Below are 19,819 nucleotides of genomic sequence, written 5' to 3'. Positions count from 1 at the left end.
TTAAATGCTCTTACCTTTAAAATAAATGTTCTAATAAATATATAAAAACAATTAAACGAGGAAGTTATTGGCTATATACATTACCCAGAAAGCTTAGCACTGTAGAAAGGAACTCGAAGTAGCACTGAGTTATGCGGAAGGACGACAACTGCTGTTTGAACAATAGATATATTTTTTATATATTGTTATATGTGGTTGTTCATGCTTTGGCTACACAAAAAAAACTCCATTAGTTGTAAATAGACAGTTGACGTTTGCGTTTGAGCGCCGCTCAGAGACAACTTTGATAAGCGGAAATTTTGTTGAAAAATGTGTGGAGAAGTTGTGGACATTGTGCAAAGTCGTGAATCTGCACGTAATTTGAGGTAACGGTTGAATTTGCACATTGGCGAATCCCTAGAGGGACCGATAAATCAACTGTAATGAGATTGCTTGATGAAAGTTCTTAACTGTAACCGACACGTTCCATAATGAAATTAATAAAAAGCAAAACCGCATGGCATGCTGGATGACCCGCGACTACATTCATATGCATAATAAATTATCCTTTAATCAATGTGATCACATTCAGAGGGAAGGGGAATCATGCCAAAATCCAGCACAGTACGAATGGCGTAGTAGAGGGCTAGGGAACCTATGGCTCTCGAGCCAGATGTGGTTCTTTTGATGACTGCATCTGGCTCTTAGATAAATCTTAACTGACATTGCTTAACACGGTAAGTAATGAATAATTCCGCTGGAAATAACAGTGTTAAAAATAACGTTCAAAATATAAAACGTTCTCATGCATTTTAATCCATCCATCCGTTTTCTACCGCACCTGTTCATGGTTGCGGGGGGCTCAGCCAATCCCAGCTGTCCGTCGGGATGCAGGAGGGTCGCATTAATGGTAAGAAGTATTTTATTTATGATTGGTTAGCTTCAGAATAACAATGTTATTAAAAAGAATAAGAGAGTTATTGTACTCTAAAAATGTGGATCTTACTTAAAAATGCACGCATTTAGTTGTATTCAGGGAAATACCGTTTACAATATTTGGCTTTCATGGCTCTCGAATACAGCTGAGATAGGCTCCACCACCCCCGCGACCCCAAACAGGACAAGCGGTAGAAAATGGATGGATGGATTGGCTTTCTCAGCCAAAAAGGTTCCCGACCCCTGGCGAAGTATGCCCCGAACTAAAAATGTTACAGCAAAATAACCTTTTATTTTTAACTCTATTTTAGTTAATTTTAGGGTTTTTACATTGTTGTGACTCTTTCCTACGGAGACCCTGAAGGGACATGGATGTTTTGCGAGACATGGCGACGATACTTTTGGCGAGACCTGGCGACGATACTTTTGGCGAGACCTGGCGACGATACTTTTGGCGAGACCTGGCGACGATACTTTTGGCGAGACCTGGCGACACTTTCTGCGAGACCTGGCCACACTTTCTGCGAGACCTGGCGACACTTTCTGAGAGACCTCGCGACACTTTCTGCGAGACCTGGCGACACTTTCTGCGAGACCTCGCGACACTTTCTGAGAGACCTCGCAACACTTTCTGAGAGACCTCGCGACACTTTCTGAGAGACCTCGCGATACTTTCTGAGAGACCTCGCGATACTTTCTGAGAGACCTCGCGATACTTTCTGAGAGACCTCGCGATACTTTCTGAGAGACCTCGCGATATTTTCTGAGAGACCTCGCGATACTTTCTGAGAGACCTCGCAAAAGGTTTTTTGCCTATGTCAGTGAACCGGAAGTAAAACAGACACAGCGATGGTGAACCGGAAGTGAAATGGACACAGCGATGGAGAAGCCTACCCATCATCTGTGCTCTGTTGTGGAACCAAAATACGATTTGATGTCTTTATATGCAAGGCCAATACTAAAATAGAAATCAATAAACGTCTCCCACGGATGATGTGTAGGCTCCTCCATTGCTGTGTCTGTTTCACTTCCGGTTCACCATCACTGTGTCTGTTTTACTTCCGGTTCACTAACATAGGAAAGAAAACCTTTTGCGAGATCTCGCAAAACATTTTTCCCCCTCCATGTCCCTTTAGGGCAGGGGTCACCAACCTTTTTGAAACCAAGGGCTATTTCTTGGGTACTGATTAATGCGAAGGGCTACCAGTTAGATACACACTTAAATAAATTGCCAGAAGTAGCCAATTTGCTCAATTTACCTTTAACTCTGTTATTATTAATAATTAATGATATTTATCTTTGTGGAAACACTGATCATCTTAATGATTTCTCACAATAAATATATACAGAAACAGATAAATATCAATATGCAAGACTTTATTTTTATATTTTCTCTAAGTGCACATTTTTCAAATTGAACATTTTCAAATGATCACTTCTAAGACAGTCTTGTGAAATCACAATATCCCATTTTAACTAGCTAGCCACTAACATTTTTTAACAAATCATGAATTACTTTGCACCATGTTTGTACAAATAATAACTCATGTAAAATACAAAAGTAAACTCTCAAATTTTTAAATCATGTCACACTTTGAACTGGACACCAAATCTGTTATCTGTTTCTTTGTCAGTTAGTGGGAAGCCTGGCATTGCATGCTGTTAACTAGTGTGTTGTACTCTGGTGTGTAACTTGACACTGCAACTCTGAGTGAGTCTTGCAGATGTGCATCAGTGAGGCGTGTTCTGTGTTTGTTCTTGATGAAGTTCATGTCAGAAAAGGCTGATTCACAAAGTTAAGATTTTTCCTCATTGTTTGCGGAACCTTCTTAATCTTTTGGACATATTTTCACAGCAATCTGGCCTTAAGCTTAATTATGATAAATGTAAAATGTTAAGGATCGGAAATCTAAAGGGAACGTCCTTTCGAATGGAATGCAAAGTGCCTGTTTTGTGGACAAATGGACCAGTTAACATACTTGGTGTTGTTGTCCCAGAAAATCTGGAAGATCTAGGCTCAGTAAATTATGATAATCGACTAAGAAAGCTGGACAAAATTATGCAATTATGGAAAGGGAAATCCCTAATCTTGTATGGTAAAATGTCTATTGCCAACTCGTTAATTATTCCTCAATTTATTTATTTGTTTTTGTCATTACCAGCTCCATCACAAAACTTTTTTAAGATTTATGAGCGGAGGGTCTTCGATTTTGTCTGGAATGGCAAACCAGAAAAGATTAAAAGAAAGGTTTTGTACAAAGAGTATGAATATGGGGGCCTGAAACTTCTCAACCTTGAAGCTATGTGTCTGTCTTTAAAAGCATCAATTGTTCCAAAGATGTATTTAAACATTGAGTGGTACACAAATGTCCTGTTGGACAAAAAACATGTACTGTATCAAAAGAAATTGTATCCTTTTTTACAAGTGATCCCCTCCCAGATAGTCTGCTGGGAAACATGGCGGGGTTCATAAAGGAAACAATCCACTCATAGTGGTGTTTTCAATTTTATGTGCCAGAAAAAAGACACGATATTTTGCAGCAGTTAATATGGATGAACTCTAATATTGTAATAGATGGAAAGCCTTTCTTTTGGAAAAATATGTTTGAAAGAGGAATCATTTTTGTCAATGATATTATCAATGAGAATGGTAAAATTATGAAGTATGATGAATTTAGAGCTATGTATGGTGATGCTTGCTCAAGCTTTTCATTTTATCAACTGGAGTAATTGGGAAAAGATGGAAACAAATAATTAATTATGGAACTACTAAATTATTAGTTTGTAAACCTCTAATAAGAAATTCTAGTTGGCAAAAAGGAACTAAAATAAATAGAAAAATACATAATTTTTATTTAATAAAGAAATCTTTGAAGGCTGCCTCATGCAACACAAATGGAAAATGGGAGGACTTTTTTGACTGCCCGTTGCCATGGGATGCCATATTCAAACTAATCTATAAAACCACTATCGATGTGCAAAATTGTTATTTTCAAATTAAAATTATTTATAACTTCTTACCCACAGGGAAAATGTTAAAATTATGGAATATGACAGAGTCAGATGATTGCCGATTTTGTTGTCAGGAGCCTGAATCCACCCTGCATTTGTTTTGATATTGTCATATTGTGTCTTTGTTTTGGGTGGAAGTTGAAAAAATGTGTTTAAGGATTGGTTTGTTTATGAAGCTTAATGTGGTTTCTGTTATTTTAGGAGAGTTCATTGACAATCATGATTTAGTCAATTTAATTATAGTACTCTGTAAAAATTGTATTTTTAGGCCAAAAACAGATATTCACTTAGTATTACTTTCTTTAAAACATTTATTCAGTATTTTCTAACTTTAGAAAGTTACATGGTTGAAAACGATGATGCCAAAAAACATTTAAAAAAAGATGAGAAGTCCTCAAAGGCTTATTTTGAAAGTATAATTATGTTTATAGATTATATGATATCTGTTGTTGTGTTCCCTAATTTGAGTGACCTGGACATAATCTGGACTGTACATAAATGCTTATTTTGAAAATGTAATTTTGTTTATAAATTATATGCAATCTGTTGTGTTCCCTAATTTTTTTCTGTGTACATGAATGAAGGTGTGTGTTGCTGAGTCCGACTTGGACATTATCTGGACTGGGCCTAGTTTAAAAAACCCTTTAGACAAATCTAATTTCATTGACAACCTGGTCTGTTGAAGATAAGGCCCTTTTTTAAAAAATAAAATAAAATAAGATAAATAAATAAAAAACATTTTCTTGGATAAAAAAGAAAATAAAACAATATAAAAATAATTACATAAAAAATAGTAATTAATGAAAATGTTAGTGGACCAGCAGCCTATACAATCATGTGTGCTTCAGGGACTGTGTCCCTTGCAGATGTGTTGTCTATGTTGTGGGAACCAGAATATTGGTAGCAGAAAGAAATAACCCCTTTTGTGTGAGTGGGTGTGGATGAGTGTGCATGGGGGAGGTTGTTTGGGTTGATGCACTGATTGAAAGTGTATCTTGGTTTTTTTCTATGTAGATTTAATTTAAAAAAAAATTTTTTTTTTAAATTTAAAAATTTATTTTTTATTTTTTTTTAGAACAGGCCCGCGGGCGACTCATCTGGTCCTTACGGGCGCGTTGGTGACCCCTGCTTTAGGGGCTTCGTAGTTTCCTATGATTGTAGCTGATATAGACGTCAGCACCCCCGCGACCTCGAAGGGAATACGCGGTAGGAAATGGATGGATGGATTACAGGAGTATAAAAAAAAAATGATGTTCAGGTTTAATACAAACCCCGTTTCCATATGAGTTGGGAAATTGTGTTAGATGTAAATATAAACAGAATACAATGATTTGCAAATCATTTTCAACCCATATTCAGTTGAATATGCTACAAAGACAACATATTTGATGTTCAAACTGATAAACATTTTTTTTTGTGCAAATAATCATTAACTTTAGAATTTGATGCCAGCAACATGTGACAAAGAAGTTGGGAAAGGTGGCAATAAATACTGATAAAGTTGAGGAATGCTCAAACACTTTTTGGAACATCCCACAGGTGAACAGGCAAATTGGGAACAGGTGGGTGCCATGATTGGGTATAAAAGTAGATTCCATGAAATGCTCAGTCATTCACAAACAAGGATGGGGCGAGGGTCACCACTTTGTCAACAATAGCGTGAGCAAATTGTTGAACAGTTTAAGAAAAACCTTTCTCAACCAGCTATTGCAAGGAATTTAGGGATTTCACCATCTACGGTCCGTAATATCATCAAAGGGTTCAAAGAATCTGGAGAAATCACTGCACTTAGGCTGTACTGCATCAACAAGCGACATCAGTGTGTAAAGGATATCACCACATGGGCTCAGGAACACTTCAGAAACCCACTGTCAGTAACTACATACAGTTGGTCGCTACATCTGTAAGTGCAAGTTAAAACTCTCCTATGCAAGGCAAAAACCGTTTATCAACAACACCCGGAAACGCAGTCGGCTTAGCTGGGCCTGAGCTCATCTAAGATGGACTGATACAAAGTGGAAAAGTGTTCTGTGGTCTGACGAGTCCACATTGCAAATTTTTTTTGGAAACTGTGGACGTTGTGTCCTCCTGACCAAAGAGGAAAAGAACCATCCGGATTGTTATAGGTGCAAAGTTGAAAAGCCAGCATCTGTGATGTATTGGGGTGTATTAGTGCCCAAGACATGGGTAACTTACACATCTGTAAAGGCGCCATTAATGCTGAAAGGTACATACAGGTTTTGGAGCAACATATGTTGTCATCCAAGCAACGTTACCATGGACGCCCCTGCTTATTTCAGCAAGACAATGCCAAGCCACGTGTTACATCAACGTGGCTTCATAGTAAAAGAGTGCAGGTACTAGCTTGGCCTGCCTGTAGTCCAGACCTGTCTCCCATTTAAATTTGTGGCGCATTATGAAGCCTAAAATACCCCAACGGAGACCCCCGGACTGTCGAACAACTTAAGCTGTACATCAAGCAAGAATGGGAAATAATTCCACCTGAGAAGCTTAAAAAATGTGTCTCCTCAGTTCCCAAACGTTTACTGAGTGTTGTTAAAAGGAAAGGCCATGTAACACAGTGGTGAACATGCCCTTTCCCAACTACTTTGGCACGTGTTGCAGCGTGTTAATTATTTGCAAAAAATAAATAAATAAAGTTTATGAGTTTGAACATCAAATATCTTGTCTTTGTAGTGCATTCAATTGAATATGGGTTGAAAAGGATTTGCAAATCATTGTATTCCGTTTATATTTACATCTAACACAATTTCCCAACTCATATGGAAACGGTGTTTGTACTTGAAGCAGCCTGCTCCACAGTGTAATAGTCAAAGTCGTTTAGGTTTTAATAACTTAAGTTTGACCTTTAATCAAGCTTTTTTGTAATAATGAAAGCAAGTCCAAAAAATGGCATGTTTTTCTACAAGGCTGAATACTACTCCACACACAACGCATTGCAAATACTTACAAGTCAAATATTACGATTGCACCTTAACTTTTGGTGTTTGCGAAACATAGGCGTAGCAGTTTGTTTTCTTCGAACAGAAAACAGCCTTTTTTCACAAGACGACCTATTTTAAGAAGCCCTTGTCACACTGTTGTCAGGTCTTTCGTATGTAGCTTTAGCTTGAGTCATCTCTACGGAGCCCTTTGGCTAATAACAACTAGCATTGTCGGAAGTTTACAAGTGCATCCATGCTAAAGTTAGCATTGAAACTGTACGTTATCCTCTTACCTTTTGTCGTTGGGTGACATGCATGTATATATAAATTAAAATAAACCTGCAGCGTGAATGATAAGTAACTTGTTCCCTACGCTACACTTCCTGGTCCACTTCCTGGACCTACTTGTCTGCCGGGTCACGTGACCGACAGAGTTACGCCATTTACCGTAACTTTATCTTCTCTATTATATGGCGGGTCGCCGCCAATGTTTTTCTTTCTTTTTTTAATTTGCATTTGTATTTTTTATTGACCAACAAATATACATTTGAATTTCACACAAAATTCAAGGCATTTTCAACATCAAGAAAATAAAACTAAAGCAAATACAGATAGGGTAATAATACTAAAAAATATTTAAAAAAAAACAAAATAAAAAAGGCAAAAAGGGCTAACTATATAATTTTAAATGTTTTTAACAAGGATATCAATTGAAGGGCTTTTGTACTCATTTTCCAAGATTTTATTGTTAATTGTCACTACAGCAGGTCCAAAATAATGGCATGTTTGTCTATAATGCTGCAAACTGCAAACGATAAGAGCACTACTCATCCTACTCAGTGGCTCTTGTGGTTAGAGTGTCCGCCCTGAGATGTTCAAACCCCGGCCGAGTCGTACCAAAGACTATAAAAAATGGGAGCCATTACCTCCCTGCTTGGCACTCAGCCTCAAGGGTTGGAATTTGGGGTTAAATCACCAAAAATGATTCCCGGGCGCGGCCACCGCTGCTGCTCACTGCTCCCCTCACCTCCCAGGGAGTGATCAAGGGTGATGGGTCAAATGCAGAGGACAAACTTCACCACACCTATGTGTGTGTGACAATCATTGGTACTTTAACTTTTTAAACTTTTTAATTTAAAAGCATTAGGCCAATGGGAAAATGTAGGTTTTACTTTCAGAAATCGACAATGATGTATACATTTCTTTTTTGGCTTGCAGCATAATAATATTGACGAGCATTTCTATGTTACCATCATTTATAAATATGCCAAATTTGATCTCTTCTATTGCGAATTGGGACATCCCTGCTTGGCACTCAGCATCAAGGGTTGGAATTGGGGGTTAAATCACCAAAAATGATTCCCGGGCACGGCCACCGCTGCTGCTCACTGCTCCCCTCACCTCCCAGGGGGTGATCAAGGGTGATGGGTCAAATGCAGAGAATAATTTCGACACACCTAGTGTGTGTGTGACAATCCTTGGTACTTTAACTTTAACTTAAATCTCCACATCCTTAATAATAATAATAATTATTATTATTATTATTATTGTTATTATTATCTCCACACCCTTGTTTCTCAGCCAATCTCTGATCTCCTCCCAAAACACATGTACACTCTCACTTTCCACAAACAGATGATTAACATCCTCTACAGCTCCACAGATATAACAGCCATCAACTTCCATGTTAAATTTAAGTTTAAAAAAATCATTTGAAGGGTATATTCCATTAATAATTTGAAATTGTATTTCTTTATATTTGGGAGGAATTGGGTATGTAATGTATATTGTCCTTATTTTCCCTAGCACAAGTTTTGTAAACTCCTTCAGGATATATTGTCTATGAACTGTGCCTGGAAAATATTATTTCACTAAAACTGCCCTCATATATTTGTTGGAACATTTTTCATCACAGAAATGAACATTTTCATGGGTCGCCGCCAACGTTATTGGCCTCATGCTGCCACTTACTGTGATGGGGTGTGTATTCTCCGGGTAGGTACTTACACTACGCAATATTGCTACTAAACCAGTGGTGGGCCGTGCATTTCCCACCTAGGCCTTCAGTGATGTCCGACTTCAATGATTACCTCTCAAAATACCATAACTGATGTCACCACATGACCATTGTTGGAGAAATACTATACGCACTTCTGGGCATTGAATCACTACCAACAGTGTACATGACGGGTTATTTTATGGCGCATTTAAAAATCAATAAACCCGCATCAGCAATTAAAACATATCTTATGTGCTACTGTCAAAATTAAAATGACAAAAAACAAAAATAACGTGAAAAAATAAAGAAATAACATATCCGAACTCACAATCTGTACAAACCATGCAGAAATAATGTGTTTTTATCCAATCAGAATTCAGCTAGCTTATGTTGCCATGCTGTACCAAATCTGTTCGAAGCCTTCAGAATTAACACAGCTGGCGTCTGTGTACTGTAAGTGAACAGGGACATACAGTTGGCAGACAGTTGCGATAACCAATCAGATCACGAGTTGTTGTCAGTAAGGACTTCTAGATGGCCTAAGGCGGATACATATTCTGATGTTACGAGTTAGGTAACACAAGAACGCCATTACCCAGCATTCCACAGTAGTGCAGAGCATGCACAGTAGCCACGTTTAGCCAGCAGGGGGATGTTTGTGATGAGCACCTTGTGGAGTAAATTTTGACTGTACCACATAAGATATGTTTTAATTGCTGATGCTGGTTTATTGATTTTTAAATACGCCAGAAAATAACCCGTTTTGTACACTGTTAAAGTTAAAGTTAAAGTTAAAGTACCAATGATTGTCACACACACACTAGGTGTGGTGAAATTTGTCTTCTACATTTGACTCATCCCCTTGGGGAGCAGTGGGCAGCAGTGGCGCCGCGCCCGGGAATCATTTTGGTGATTTAACCCCCAATTCCAACCCTTGATGCTGAATGCCAAGCAGGGAGGTAATGGGTCCCATTTGGTGGCGATTCAATGCCCAGTAGTGCGTAAATGTGTTCCTGTATAGTATTTATCCAGCAATGGTCATGTGGTGACATAAATGATGGTATTTTGAGAGGTAATCTTTGAAGTCGGACATCACTGGAGGCGTAGGTGCAAAACGCACGGCCCGCCATACATATAGTAATACGCATTTAGTATTATACTCAACTCTGTCGGTCACGTGACCCGGCAGACAGGTACAGGTCCACTTTCCTGGACCAGGAAGTGTAGCGGAGGGAACAGTCACTTATCATTTACGCTGCAAGTTTATTTGAACATATATACATGCATGTCACCCAACGACAAAAGGTAAGAGGATCACCCCCCTGCTCAGCTAACGTACAGTTTTAATGCTAACTTTAGCATGGATGCACTTGTGAACTTCCGACAATGCTAGTTGTTATTAGCCAGCGTTCGAAGAAAACAAACTGCTACGCCCATGTTTCACAATCATCAAAATTTAAGGTGCAATCGTAATATTTGACTTGTAAGAATTGGTAGTATTCTTATATTTGCAGTTTGCAGCCTTGTAGACAAACATGCCATTATTTGGACTTGGTTTCATTATTAAAAAAAAGCTTGATTAAAGGTCAAACTTCAGTTATCAAAACCTAAACAACTTTGACTATTACACTGTGGAGCGAGTGCAACCACAGGCTGCTTCAAGTAGTAAACATGAACATATTATTTTTTCATATACTCCTGTAATATGTAGGAAATAGTCACACCGATGTAAAAACCCTAAAATTAACTAAAATAGAGTTTAAATAAAATTTTATTTTGCTGTAAAATGTTTTGTTTAGGGGCATGCGATCACAATGATTAAAGGATAATTTATTATGCATATAAACCCATGCCATGGGGTTTTGCTGTTCATTAATTTATATAATGGAACATGTCGGTTATAGTTGAGAACTTTCATCAAGCAATCTCATTACAGTTGATTTATCAGTCCCTGTAGTCTAGGGATTCGCTAACGTGCAAATTCAGCCATTCCCTCAAATTACGTGCAGATTCACAACTTTGCACAATGTCCGCAACTTCTCCGCACATTTTAGCCAATCAACATAATTTCCGCTTATCAAAGTTGTCTCTGATTGGTGCTCAAACGCAAAGGTCAACTGTCTATTTACAACTTATGGAGTTTTTTGTGTGTAGCCAAAGCAGGAACAACCACATGTAACAATATATAAAAAATATATCTATTGCTCAAACAGCAGTTGTCGCCCTTCCGCATAGCTCAGTGCTACTTCCTGTTCCTGTCTGCACTGCTAAGCTTTCTGGGTAATGTATATAGCCAATAACTTCCTCGTTTAAATGTATTTATATATTTATTAGAACATTTATTTTTCAAGGGTAAGAGCATTTAAAACAGATTCTCTTTTGCAATGCTGACCTCACAAAGAGGCAGCATTTACATGACAGATATATTAAAGTGCGACAATAATCTCTCATTTACTAACTAAAATTACCGCTACTGAGCTCTTTTAAAAGTTAGCAAAGGCTCTTAATGTGTTAGAACATAAATTAATGTTTATAATACTTCAACTTAACATTTTTTAAGCGTAAAACTAATACTCAGAACTTAGGGACGACACCACAAGTTGCAAATGTTTCTGTAACTGTAATTCATTATTACTGTAACGACCTGCTGAAGTTGATGTTGTGTTCTTGAGTGAGTGAGATTTAGAATTCCCATTGTTGTGAACGTAGCACGCCTGTAAGATGATTGGCGAAGAAGGAGGATGGTTGTTGTTGCGGAAATGAGGAAGAGGATAGACGTGTGTGTGGGAGGAACAAGATAAGTTGAGCTGTGTTATTATAGGTTGCTCAATAAAAGATAAAAAAGAGCGTCAGACTTGGTGTACACTTCTTCTGGACGCTACAATTGGTGTCAGAAGTAAAACTTTGCGCATACTGCAGCTGCTTGTGTGCGCATACTGAGCTGCTTGTGTGCTCAGACTGCTACGTCATCGGGAGGTACGTGCCACGATGTTTCCTGGCGACTTTGTCAAGATGGAACGGGAGGGGAAGGACATTGAGTGGGGGCTTAAGGTGCCGGCAGCTACTGCAGATGTATGTGTGAATCCCGGACGTGAGGAGCTCGCCGCGAAGAGAGAGAGGGAGGAATGAGAGTGGCAGCATCTGCTGGTGCAGCGCATGCTGCTTGGCATGGGGGAATTCCGCCCTCAATGAAGAGTCCCAGGTTTGATGGCAAGGCGAGCTGGGAGGGATTTCATGCCCAATTTGAACTGTTAGCACAGGCTGGAAGATGGTCTTCAGAAGAAATGTCCCTCCAGCTTGCAATGTGCCTCACTGGTGATGCCTTGTCAAGCCTGCTGCTACTGAGCCCAGCAGAGAGAAGTGATTATGGAGCTCTTGCTGGGGCTCTGAAGAGGAGATTTGGACTGTGCTCAGCAGATAGCCTATTACGCTCAGAGCTCTGCAGTCGTCAGTGGCGGCCAGGAGAGTCACTAAGGGACCTGGCTAACGACATCGAGGGACTGGTCCACCGCACCTATGCTCACATGCCTGCAGCCATCCAGGGGGAGCTAGCCCGCGATCACTTCCTCCAGGCCCTTCTACCAGCTGACTTGCGTGTTCAGACACTCCTGGCCCACCCCACTTCCCTCCAGGCAGCCCTTGAGCTGGCTACAGAGAGAGAGATGCTGTGCACCAGTGCTCAAAGGGTTGTGCTTGGTGATACACCTCGGGTGAAAGAACAAAAGGGACCAGACCTGGTGCCGGGGGACCCAGCGTGGATGGAGTCGCTGACCCAGTTGGTTCGGGCAGCCACCCTACGTGACGACCGACGCTCAAGACAGCGTGTTAAAACATGTTGGAGCTGTGAGGAGGACAGTGACATTAGGCCCCTTCGCGCATGGGTGGCTAGTGAGCGGCGACCACAGTGGGAGGAGATTGCCATGCTCTCACGCGCTACAAAAGGCCTCTGGTCAATGTTTGACACCCTGCGTCTGGCAGATGGTGTGCTACAAAGAGGCTGGAGAGAACCAGCCACAGGGGAGACCCGCTGGCAAGTGGTGGTGCCAAAAACTTTGAGAGAGTCGGTCCTACAAGCGTTGCACGGGGCCCCGGGATCTGGGCACTTTGGTATCTCCAAGACCCTAAGCCGCCTCCGCCGAGCCTTTTATTGGGGTCAACACAGAAGAGATGTGGTTGACTATTGCGAGCATTGTGACAGCTGTGTGGCAAAGAAGGGCCCTGCTGGTAGATCACATGCACAGCTACAGCAATTCCCTGCGGGCTGTCCTATGGAGAGGGTGGGGATAGATGTCCTCTGGCCCTTCCCTCGCACAGAAAGAGGAAACCGCTACATCCTCACAGTAATGGACTACTTTACAAAGTGGCCTGAAGCATACAGCCTGCCCGACCAAGAAGCTGAAACTATTGCAGACGCGCTGTTGGAGGGGATGTTCAGCAGGTTCGGTGCTCCAGAGATCATTCCCACCGATCAAGGCAGAAATTTTGAGTCAAGGCTTTTTGCAACGTTGTGCGAGAAACTTGGCTCTCGGAAGACCCGGACCACAGCCCTGCACCCACAGAGTGACGGGCTTGTGGAGAGGTTTAACCGCACCTTGGGACAACAGTTGGCAATTGTCACGGCTAAACATCAGCGGGACTGGGATTGCCATGTTCCCCTTGTGTTAATGGCATACAGGTCAGTAGTTCAAGACTCCACTTCTTGCTCCCCGGCCCTTTTAATGCTGGGCCGAGAGATCCGCACGCCTGCCGAAATGATGATGGGTAGACCTCCGGATGCGCCGGTTGGTACACCAGGAGTGGAGTACGCTAAGAGACTACAACACCGGCTGGATTCAGCTCATGAGTTTGCCAGGAACCAGCTGCGTAATGCTAGCCGTAGACAAAAGAGGAATTACGGCGTGCACGAAAAAGGGCGACATTTTGCCGCTGATGAGTTGGTGTGGGTGTACAACCCCCAACGGAAAAAGGGACGATGCCCGAAGCTGGACAGCGACTGGATGGGGCCTTGTAGAGTGTTAGAAAGACTCGGGGAAGTTGTGTACCGGGTCCAACTCCCACCCCGTGGCAGAAAAGTTGTCCTGCACCGTGACCGGCTAGCACCGTACCGGGGCACGGGCACTCCTGCAGGACTAGGAGTGGAGTTACCGGGGAGAATGGGCCTTAGCCCAGGGGCTGGAGAGTCTTGTTCTTCTGTTCCGGGGACCTCGTCCTGGCCTTCACAAGATGTAACACTTCCTGTGACTTCCTCCCCACGAAGGGGGAACACTGCTACTCCGACAAGACCCCGGAGGCTGTAAACAGTACAGTAACTTTACAATTAGCTCTGCCTATGTGCTTTTACTGCCATCTGGTGTCTACTTTTAAATCAGCGCGGTATAACACAAGTAAAACATCAATAGGGTATTTGTTGTCCAATTTGTGTTGAAATCTTGTTATTTTTTAGGTTAAGGCTAATTAATTGTTATTGGAATAAAATGCCACAACTTTCTTTTAAAAGCTGCAGCTTTTAATGATTTTTACAGCTTTTCTTACCGTGAATGATAAGTAACACTACATATTCCATATATATTTCCTGTCCTACACTTGGTGAAACAATCATCAAAAAAGCCAGTGAAATCCTGGAGGGATTCTTTTAAGACTCTATGTTCCAATTCAATGCCAACAAATGTGTTTTTGTCCTAGTATTTTGCAGTAAAGAATTGAGAAGATGTATGAAGACCATTCTCACTGTGTGAGCTGTGTTAACCAGAGATGCATGATCAGACCACAGCTGGGCTACTCCTGCGATCTTATCGCCTGCCCACAGGTGTGCGGGGCCATCTTTCACTCCTGCAAAGCAGAGGAGCACCACCTCCAGTGCCCTCTTTTGAGAGTCCCTTGCCTGAACAGTGCCTATGGCTGCCCTGCCACTGTGGTGCGCCAACAAACGTACGCACATTTAGAGGTGTGTCCTGCCGGGGTGGTGCACTGTATTATGGAGCGCATCAAGTTAAGTGGTGTTGCGCCACCGGTCGAGAGGGGTTCGCTGAGCCCAGAGAGTAAGGTTGTGAGGGTAATAGAACCAACTGTCCCGTTCTCGTCACAATCTTCATCCTCCGCAGAATCTGCGAGAGAGAGAATCATTAATGGAATTATTGGACTGAATGCGCAGAACGACACTAAGCTGCACAAGGCCACTTTGGAGACAGCGAGGAGCTTGGCCACCGCTTTGGAGTTGGTCAGCAGTGCCAGTGCCCCCGATAGCTGCACTGAAGGCATGAGAGCAGAGGCCATTCTCCAGGCGAGTAGACTGGGCCGCCTCGTGCAGCGTGGGCTGAGCGCAAATGGGTGTCAGGAAGAAAGAGATCCAAATAGTTCATGAACTGAGTGTCTAGAGATCAATCAAAAGGGAACTCCCATGCACATCAGCAAGGGAGTGGCGCAAAGGGCTGGTCATGTGGTGCTACAAGAAAGGGGGCTGGTCCCAGAAAGCCACAAGCCTGAGTGGATGCCGCACAGCTGTCAGGGTTTTGACCATGACAAGTCTCTGTGTCGATCACAAGCTAAGATGGAGGACAAAGCTGATCTGGAACAGGATGACGACCCCATGGAACTTGAAGAAATTGATGTCATCACAGCACAGGAGAACATCTTCTGCCTGGAAAAGTCCAGAGACTCTCAGAAGATCTCGGATACGTTTGGTATTGACAGAAGACACGTTGATTTCGGTACACAGACCTTCTCTTTTTTAGCGGCCCGCATAGATGACTACATAATTTCCGGCGGCTTGGCCGTCGCCACCCATCCCAGATCAGATGGCTACCGATGGCGTGGTCGCCTCCTGAAAGAAATCTACGCTCAGTCTTTTCGCCGGGATCAGTTCTCCTCGCATTTCACTAATGTCCACGGTGACATTCAGCCTGGTCTCAATGGGTGGATAGCGCATCGTTGCCCCCTCGCTTTTTACGGCTGCCCCTTCTCCCAGCAGAGGTTTTACCCCTCGCGTCCAGGGGCCGAGGTGATCTTTGACAGGCGGCTCAGGTCCTTCGGAGTCCAGCCGTGTCCCGGTTCAAAACCTTCAGGCGATTCCCAGTCCAACCTGTTCAGCGGATTACCCCATGAGATACTGTGGCACATAACTGGCTTCCTGGACAGTTTCAGTCTGTGCCAGCTGTCTTTAGTATCCCGGACCATGAGGGACGTGTGCAGCGGTCTCCTCCAGACCAGAGGCATAGTGGAGCTGCAGTGGGAGAAGACACAGTGCTCCAGTGGGCGCAGGGCGGTTTCGTGGCAGATTAAACACAAAGTAAGCTGGAAGTGAAAAAATAACTGAACCCCTATTAATAGTACAACTAAAAAATAATCTGAAAGGATAAATGAAGAAGTGCAATTCAATTTACATCTCGTTCTTTTGATCCTTAGGAGGTCCTAAGAATGCACTCACACATTTAAACCTAAAGACAAAAACTGTCAACTACCCGAAAACTGCATTAAAAATGAGGTACATCAACATGTGTGCCACTTTTAAAAGTATATCATCCCAATGATATTTCCACAGTTAAGTTTAGTTGTTGTTTATTTAAAAGTTGAAATTGCCAATAGTTTTTGGAATCTATAATACAATTTGTCGATAGTCTGTGATGTCATCATTTGTGTTTTTCTTGGTAGAAACGGACATAGAACGCGAGTCAGCAACAGGAAGAGAAAACTAGCTGCAGCCACTACAACAACACCGCGAGCAAAAACATTGAAGGTGTAGGAACATTTCACCCTAAACACGTCAAAAACATAAATAACTCAATGCGATTTTTGCAAAGCGGACCTCTCTTTTCATGGCGGTGCATTTCAAGCAGAGCCATGTCAGACTTCCAGAGGATAATTGTTACCTTGCTCTCTTGCTAACTGTGTAAAAACAATACCTTTAACTATCATTTTAGCCAAAGTCCTCCAGCCAAACCTTGTCCATGTATCTGTGTGTAGCTTTCTAGAGTCAAGAAAATTAACATTCTTTGGCTAATTAATATTTAAGTGCCGTATTTGAGTTTTAAAATGATAGTCGTCCCTTGTTTATGGCGGTTAATGGAGACCAGACAATGACCACGATACACGGATAGCCACAAAGTAGGATTATTATTTTCATAAGAAAAAAAAACTGTTTTGACTTACTAAACATGTTTTTTTAACATTAGAGCACTGTAAACATGAAACATTACCCATATGTCAGGCGGTATTGTTTCGTTTAATGTTATTAAGCTTACCATGTTATGCAGAGCTATAGTTAAAACAATTTTATAGGCAATGGAGAGTATATTTTCTTTTTCCTAGGGGGGGCGTAACAAAATATTTGAGAAGCACTGCAATATAGTAACCTTGAGTGTGTTTTACTGTACTGTACTCACCAGTAGCCCGCTGGATCCTCCAAGCGTCATTGCTACGGCCGTCGCCTAGCTACTAAAACACGACCACAAGGTGGAAATATTTTGTCAGATTCTGGGTAATTCTTCTAAATTAGAATTGGGCTTTAAGTGCTGAAACCACAGGCAAAAGTTGTTCCGCGAAAGCTTGGTAAACAGTCGCAGCTACGATCTTTCGCTGTGTTGTTAGCATTCTGTCTCGTGTGTTGTCATTCCAAGTAGCTGAAGCCAAAGCTGTTTTATTGGTGTTGAAATTGAAGTGCATCAAAAGAGTTTGTCTCCACTTTGCTCGGAAAGCTGCTGATAAATGATTTGTTCAGTCTCAGTTCGCCTGAAGTGCCGCCCTAAATGCATCTCATTGTTGTCGTTGGATATTGTTCCACATTCAAGTCTCACCAATGTGAAAATGTCTTATTGAAGAAAATACAAAAAATACTACACTGTAAATAGAGATGGACGATAGGGCCTAAAATCTACATTGCAATATATATTGAATTGTCCCGTGATAACGATGTATATCATTTTATTTGGTATGTAAAGATAATATAATTATTTCAGAGTAACTAGGACTCTTAAATTGGCGTCCTGTTGCCTCATTTCTCGTTGTATATTTTCTCCAAAATATTATTAATCTGTTTGCTAATTGACTGTTCCTGTCTGGTTATTTTCGGTTGCAACGTTGTTCTATCTACACTTCTGTTAAAATGTAATCAGCATTTAGAGAAAAAAATGTGTCTGGGGGCTGGTATATCTATTTTTAGGAACACTAATACAAAACCTCACAACAATGATTGATTGAATGCTAAAAACGTTATGACAGACCGCCTGAAAAAAATAATTTTAAATTTTTTTACTGAATGAGACACCCAGAATGTACATGAAAATAAAGAATATGGGATGTACAATGTTAACTATGAATGATAAAACACTGAATATTGACAATATATGAACGTCACACCCCCTTTCGATCGACATATTTTACAATCAAGCGAAACGCAACAAACACAGTGAAATATGAACGCGAAGGGTAAAAAAACCCACCTACAATCTGATATATCTGATACATCACTAAGCTTTAGAACTTTGCTGTGAAAATCTTCTTCCGTGTCTGTCCCTGACACCCACATGTCAGGCTGGCCGCCCTGGAAAAACTCTGTGGAAACGCTTCCCACCCACACTGCTTGGTGCCTCGTCTGAGCTGCTGTGGCTTAGAATACCATAGTAACTAATTAGATGACCATAGTCACTAATTAGATTACCATAGTAACTAGTATATCATGCAAAAGCGCAGATTCCAACAATTGAAATACTTTGTATAGTTCAAGACTTACGGTCATTTGAAAACATCACTGCACATCATAATGGCAGCTACAGTTTCCATCTTAAAGATCTAAAACAATTATTTGTCCGGCTTGCCAGATTGAAAAGCTTAATGGGCCGCACACGGCCCCAGGCCTTAATTTGCCCAGGTCTGATATAAAGGATTGGGTTTATGATTAAAAAAAAATTGCATTTTTAAAGCTTTTCAATGAGCAGTTTTTTGCTGCGAAGAACACATTTCAGTTTTTGTGTATCTTTTTAATTGGTCTTCTCTTTAGCTGCACCACTGTACTTGCAGCACATTTCCCTCCTAGATCGTTACGTGAACACGTCTATTGAGTGTTTTTGCTTGGTTTTAGGTGTGGAGATTCAGCACTGCTTTCACCCCAGTGCTGAAATGGGGCTGCAGCGACGTCCCCAGCATGGCCAAGCACCTCCAGAAGTGCCACTACAACACAGTAGAGCACAGGGCCGAGCCCGTGGCCCTCCCTGCTCTGTGTCCCGAGCTGGACGGCTTCTTGCTGAGTCCCACCCTGCACCACGCCTCTGGCCGGTACCGGACCCATCCACCATATTGCTCGGTTTAATGCAACTTCATTTTTTTGGTTTATGCTCACTTGAATAAAAGCAAAAAATACTTCCCGCTATTAAATTATGGGTTGTCTGTCCAATGGATCAACCTTTCTCTCTGAAGCCTGCGACTTTCCAACCGTTAGAGACTTTTTTTTTCTAAAAAACGACTTTTTCCAATGTTTAGGAAACATGCAAGCATGTATCACAGGTGCTGTCATTAGCCCAGGCCTTACAGGCAGTCAGTAGCCTCTCGCAGCAGTCCCAGCTGCAGTCAGAGTGTGGTAACGTTAGCATGCTAATATTTGATGTTAATAACTACGTCTTGCATGGTCCAATCGTCTCCGAACTTTTATTGATTAATTTGCCCCGCAGTTTGTTACTGTGGGTTTGCTTTGACTCTGACGGCACCCACGACTGGCGAAATAGTAAGCATGTGTAAATCTAGCTCAAGATTTCACGATTTCCTTCAAAGAGATTCTAACATTTTACAATGCAGAATAAATGTTTTGAAAAGAGTTTTCGGAAAAAAAAAAAAACTGAAGAAAGTTAATTTGGAGTCCTATAAAATCAATCAATCAATCAATCAATCAATCAATCAATCAAAGTTCACAGAGTATATAGCCCTTAATCACAAATGTCTCAAAGGGCTGCACAAGCCACAA

At 41.5% G+C, this 19,819-nt stretch overlaps 1 protein-coding gene across 1 annotated transcript; it reads left to right on the top strand.

Annotated features, from left to right (window-relative positions):
- The first annotated feature begins 14,483 nt into the window (after nt 1-14,483).
- On the top strand, nt 14,484-19,171 carry LOC133649182 (F-box only protein 30-like). The gene is made up of 3 exons (XM_062046015.1): nt 14,484-15,214; nt 15,260-16,156; nt 18,944-19,171. The coding sequence occupies exons 1-3, from the start codon at nt 14,579-14,581 to the stop codon at nt 19,169-19,171; spliced, it is 1,761 nt and encodes a 586-aa protein (XP_061901999.1). The 5' UTR covers nt 14,484-14,578.
- The last annotated feature ends 648 nt before the right edge of the window (nt 19,172-19,819 follow it).

This window comes from Entelurus aequoreus, linkage group LG04 (assembly GCF_033978785.1).
Source record: "Entelurus aequoreus isolate RoL-2023_Sb linkage group LG04, RoL_Eaeq_v1.1, whole genome shotgun sequence".
Taxonomy (NCBI): Eukaryota; Metazoa; Chordata; class Actinopteri; order Syngnathiformes; family Syngnathidae; genus Entelurus; species Entelurus aequoreus.
The sequence above is the reverse complement of the archived record's forward strand: the minus strand, read 5'-3'. Positions and strand labels throughout refer to the sequence as shown.